The sequence below is a fragment of the Denticeps clupeoides genome, chromosome 10 (assembly GCF_900700375.1).
Source record: "Denticeps clupeoides chromosome 10, fDenClu1.1, whole genome shotgun sequence".
Classification (NCBI taxonomy): domain Eukaryota; kingdom Metazoa; phylum Chordata; class Actinopteri; order Clupeiformes; family Denticipitidae; genus Denticeps; species Denticeps clupeoides.
Genome location: NC_041716.1, coordinates 4,392,459 through 4,398,458, shown reverse-complemented (window position 1 = coordinate 4,398,458; position 6,000 = coordinate 4,392,459). Strand labels below are relative to the sequence as shown.

Genomic DNA, 6,000 nt, shown 5'->3' with positions numbered 1-6,000 from the left:
CGATGTTTACACCATCGCCCACATATACCAGAGCTAAAGCAGGGGTTCTTTATCCTACTCCTGGGGTACCCCGGACTCCATACGGGAATTGACAGAAATTTGGCATAAAAGCATTCAATCTGAGAACGATCCAGGATTAGGATTGGAACATATCACTTAAGAATGGAAAACATGAGCTCATGCAGAATTGTTTAACTCTGAAATTTTAGCATTTTTATTTCTCCACGGTTACCCTGGAAAAAAGGTGTTGGGCAGAGAAACATGAACCTGACAGAAAATTCTTGCCCAAAGCTGAAAAACATCTCCAGGGAAATATTTTTAGGCAAAAATATGTCAGGATGACACTGCTATCAGCTGCCAAAAAAAAAAAAAAAAAAAACAGGAAAGTAAGATATATACAAGACACCCTCAGTAACCTTCAATAAAAAAAATATGAGTACAGCCTTAATTTATAGCTCATTTACAGGTATATGGACGGAATATAAGAAACAACACAGGGAGCAGTGTTCAGCCAGTTTTTTATTGGAGGGCATCACTGCAGAGAAGAAGCGGTTCACATGTAAATACCGATGAAAGCCGAGTGTGAGGAGCTTCCTGTACGCATCTTGTGTGTGTTGACTCGGTTATAAATTTCATAATGAGAAACAGGATTCATTTGGCATGGGTCCATTTTTAAAACATCTGAAGGCAACATTAGTGAGAACAAAGCTGTAACGAAGGGTTTAAAAGCATCTAACATGTCATCATTCGGTGCATTTGGTTTTCCTGCGTTTTTCCAGTTAAGGTCTAATTCACCTTTCATTGTGAATCAATGTTGTTTTTCTTATTAATGAAAGAACATGCAATTAGTCATAAATGAAACATGGAAGTTCACAAAAAGCAGTTCACATTCAAAAAGAAGCATCAAGTCAAGACAATGCAGTTTGTACTGACTTAAAATATACATGTGATAAATAAACGTCATTATTATCCATTATTACATACTGAAGACCTGAACTAAGGCCAGGCTGGTTAAAAAGTCAGTCTGTCTGAAGCCTAAAGTGGATCCCTGTGAGGCTGTATTACGGTGTAGCAGCGCAACTCGATTCAGCAGGTCTTCGTTGCCATCCTAAAACCGACCTACAGCATCGTTTCAAAAACCGTGTCTGGATACTGTCATCAAATAAGCACGCACGGCACCATTAGCTGGTTCTCATACTGGATAATATTCGAGCTCATGTAAAAGCATACAGCTCGCAAACGAGGTGATATCTAAAATACCACGGACAGCAGTAGCACATAGGCTGAAGCGTGAAGATCCTCCTAGCACTCGCCCCAAAACCAGCCAATGGAAGCTTGGTCCTGTTTAACAGCCATAAGGGTTCCGGAGTCAGATAAAGGAAAAGAATCTTTTACAGTAATCAGGATTAAAATAAATACAAAAACAGAACCAAGGTCCCAGATGCTGCGCACAGATGTTCGAGACATTACACTTCAAATATGCATGTAGAAGAACAGAATAAGCTGCTGTCTTTTCATAATGCACAACCAACAGGCTCCTGGGAACCGTCACCTAAGTCACCTTCAGCATGCTGACCTCAGCTGGAAACCAGGTGGAGGAGGCATGTGAAGCTTCTACAGAGCTTCTGCTGGAGCATCTAGGACCGAGTTTCAAGTTTTTACGAAAAAGCTTGGTTTGCACCAAGAGGAATGATATCGTAAGAAGATGTGCAATCCAATCGCAAGCAAAAAAATATATATATACAAAAACATAGCAGCCATGATGATTAAGGGCCGAGGGACACAAGCCCATGCTTTGTCATGTGACCGGAGCGTCCCGATCTCGTCCTGTCAGTGATTCGGAGCAGAATGGCCAATTAAACAAAGGGAGGGGGGCAGATTCAAAATGTTCTGTTACTGCAATTAGAAACTTTCATCCAGCCTTAGTTATTCATTTTACTTATTTATTAATAATAATTTAAAAAAAAAACATTAACTTAATGAGCTTTGCTGAACCGGAACGACTTTGCGGACTCGGTCCAGCCTCCCTAAACGGCGTGCCAAGAGAGCCCTCCTGATGCTCGTGTTGCGTTCGTTTTAATTGAGTTTGAGACGTCGGAGGCGGATAAATCACCGGCACGTCGGGCCGAGCATCTCCTGTTCATGTTCACTACGGAATTACCAGCGGTAATGATAGCGGCGCGTCGGCCCGGATCCGGCAGACGTGTGCACTGCACAGCATTCCGATCGGAAGCCGAGGCGTCCTGGAGCGGCCAGCAGTGCAGCCCGCTGTTCTGAGACAGAAATCAATGACGACAACAACAGTAACAAAAAAAAGACAGCGCGTAACGTACATTCAGTAGTACCCCAGACACAGAACGAGAAAATCCTCCACCGTTCCAGCTCATCACCGTTCTCCGGCCGAGGGTCAGTCTTCGACGTGCCGATGGCCGCCGCCCTCTCGGCAGGCGAAGAACAGGCTCGTGTGGAAAATGAGTGAAAGGTGAGGCGGGCCACGCCCGTGTCCAGCCTTAGCCCACCAGCTTAGGCGCCTCTTTCTCATTTGAGTCTTTGCTTAAGCGGACAATCTCCTGAGACAGCATCTCCAGGTCCTGCGGGGGACAAAAACCGGAAGTGAACCAAGACAATGCTGGGGGTTCATTCCTTTGTTAAGATTGTTGTTTTTACATTGCTGTAATATCACAGATTCCTTCTCTTAAATATTCACCCGTATCTACGGAGAAAAAGCCACCCCGCTGCGGTCCCTAGTAATTTCACACATCCTGCCACCCGACCCCACTGGCTCCCAGTAGCTGCAACCCCCCATTAAATACTGATGCTGGCCTACAAAGCCAAACATGGGAGCCCTTATTATACCTCACGCTGCACCTCGCACTCTCCGTCCCTGCACTGCTGAAGGTTCGAGGAAGACACTCTTCTCTGTCTTGACTCCGAGGTGGTGGAGCTTAAGGCTTTCCTGTTTAGAGAATACTTACACTAACTTGTAATCTTACTTTTACATTTTACATTTACAGCATTTATCAGGCGCCCTTATCCAGAGCGACTTACAGTCAGTAGTTACAGGGACAGTCCCCCCCTGGAGACACTCAGGGTTAAGTGTCTTGCTCAGGGACACGATGGTAGTAAGTGGGATTTGAACCTGGGTCTTCTGGTTCATAGGCGAATGTGTTACCCACAAGGCTACTACCATAATCTTTCTTATGTAAAAAAAAATGATAATACAACCAAGCAAATGAAATGGTTTGTATTCATAGTTGGGGTCCTGGTGAACCAGACCTGATTACATTGCTGATGGTCACATGAAAGCACATTGTGAGTCGCTCTGGGCGTGTGCCGAATACTGTAAATGTCATAGATGGAGAAGGCCGTTACAGCATCTCAAGCTTTTGTCTCCAGTAGGGTTGACTCCTGCCATCGACTCCAGACAATATGCTGCTCATGAGGCATATTTTAAATTCAGACTCATCATACTCATCCAGTCTTGTCCTTATGGCCTATGTTGTCATATTTGTAACTGTGTATGATGTGCAATATAAACAAACCGGCCTTACTTCAGAACTGACACCTGCTTGGAGCTCGGCTATAAACCCTCCACATGAAATTTTATCACATATCCCCACTGCTAACCTTCTCATCAGGATGGAATTGGACCTTTTGATAGCAACGCCATACATAGCAACAGCTACACGAATATTTTATGGCCCTCTCAACAGCCATTTATTAGGAAGTTATGAATCCTCGCTGACCAGAGGTTCACCTTGGGTCTGCTCTCTGTGGGCACAGAACTCCGTACCGCTTTACAAATAAGTCGTAACGGAATTTTCCCCCGAAACCGGCGACTCCACTCAGCTGCAGTTTCTCTCTCAGCCCGGGACTCGCTCCACAGTTCCTTCAACTCACTCCCCAACGCACACACAAAAAGGCAATGTTCCATCCACTCTAAAGCAAAAGCCATTAAATATTAACTGGGCTGTTTGTTTCTGGGCTGGCGGCCCCAACTGCCGGTAAATATTCATGAGTTCGCTGCTGCTGCTGCTGCAACTGCGCCCAGATTTTGGACGAGGAAATAAAAGGGAAAGGGGGTGAGACAAAGCCACCGTTGTCCTGCAGGTCGGCGCCGGTGACACCGGGAGGGCCAGAAGCCAGTGTGGGTGTCGGAGCAGCAGGGGATTTCCACTCGGCTGAAGTGCCCTGCGGCGCTCGCCGTCGCATCGCGGAGACATGCGCCTATCGGCTGCTGTGAACAAGTCGCCACCAGCGCTTGGTCGGCTCGCGTGGCCGCCTACGGCCGCGTCTTCTGAACACCCCTCCGACAGCCGCGTCATGGAAGCTCCAGTTGCACGCAGAGCTACAGACCTGAAGATCCCCTTTATGGTTCAGGAAAAAAGGGCAGTCACAGCAGAGGTGTAGAAACTTCGCTATTACGATAAACTTTCATACGCAATGCATAATCGGATTGCCAGTGTACAGAAAATCATTTTATTTCTAATTACATGAACAATCTAATTAGATGAACAATAAAGTGAAATACTGTAATACTGTAATGCCGCTATCTAGTACATTTACATTTTACATTTACTTTTACAGCATTTATCCAGACGCCCTTATTACAATCAGTAGTTACAGGGACAGTCCCCCCTGGAGACACTCAGGGAGTAAGTGTCTTGCTCAGGGACATGATGGTAGTAAGTGGGATTCGAACCCGGGCCTTCTGGTTCATAGGCAAGTGTGTTACCCACTAGGCTACTACCACCCTGAATTACGGGCACCCAGCGTTCTACGAACGATCCGCTAGAAGATGAATTTATAGACAGTGCGGACTGAATGTGCAATAACAGGTATTCTGGGGGGGGGTTTGAAACCAGACGACTGGGTGCGTTTTTTATTTTTTTTATTTTATTAGCTCACTGAGAAGCATGAACATGAACCTCCCTGAGCGAACACCTGCAGCCATAAACAATACTGCAAGCCCGGCAAAGCGGCCAATACGTCTGTTGGAAAGACACAGCCTTTAATATGATTTTTCAAAGTACCTTTTTTAATAAAACTTAGTCCGGCTTTCACTGACAGACTGAATGAATAGAAAAATGGAGCCGTGTGCTGTAAAACCGAAAAACTGTGGGTGCGGTTTGCCAGTGAAGATTCACACCTCTAATAGGATCTTCCGCTATTGCAGATCTGAGGACGTCCCCACAGCAGCACTCAGGAAGTCAGGAGGAGACTTTGCAAGAAAGAGAGCTGGTCAATTTCCCTCCCCTGTCTCCTCCACGCCAAGGTTAAAGCCGGGTGTTTGTGTAACCTACAACTCCCCCAGGGCGCGCATAACTCCTACACACCACGCTGCCAAGGATCCAGACTGTCTCCAAGCCAGGCGAGAAGCAAAAAGCACACCCCCTCACTGAGCTCACCAGCTTTCACGGCTCAAACCAACACGTGCGCGTCACGAAACGTCGGAAAAAAGATGGCCACGCCCCCCAGGACGGGGCTCACCTTTCTCCACAGATGACAGGAAGCCATGGAACGTGGCGGAAAAACCAGGCCAGATTGAGTGCCGTTAGCGGGAGCGGCAGCGGAATCCAGGCGAAGAAGTTTCATATTCCCGCATCTATAAACACCTTCTGCAATACGGACGCCCACCGGCTGGCTGGTGATGAAGAACCGCCGGCGGGGCGCAGTCACAGGGCCGCGTGACAGCGGGGCCGCCTACACGCGCAAACAGGCCGCCTATCACACTGGTGGCAGCGCACCGGCACCGCATGCATCCAGGGGACGGCAGCTTATCACTTACAGGCTTTTCTGAGGACGCGGTTCTATTCGCGGCATAACACTTCAAACATATGATCAGCGAAATAATCAAAGGCCTACTTACTATTCACACAGAGTATAAAAGATTTATATATATATAAAATATAACATATTACAGTTATGAAAACATTAGTACACGCACACATTAATGCTGTCAAGAGGAATGTGTTAATCGTCGCAATTCTTTTTAATTAA

General features: G+C 46.5%; 1 protein-coding gene across 2 annotated transcripts in view; it reads right to left on the bottom strand.

The window, feature by feature from the left end:
• Positions 1-501: 501 nt before the first annotated feature.
• gripap1 (GRIP1 associated protein 1) overlaps positions 502-6,000 on the bottom strand; it is a 42,543-nt gene continuing 37,044 nt past the window's right edge. For both annotated transcript variants that reach the window (XM_028992954.1, XM_028992952.1), the window contains one exon: positions 502-2,591. In XM_028992954.1, the coding sequence (XP_028848787.1) occupies positions 2,511-2,591 (81 nt within the window). In that variant the 3' untranslated portion in view covers positions 502-2,510. The remainder of the gene's footprint in view (positions 2,592-6,000) is intronic.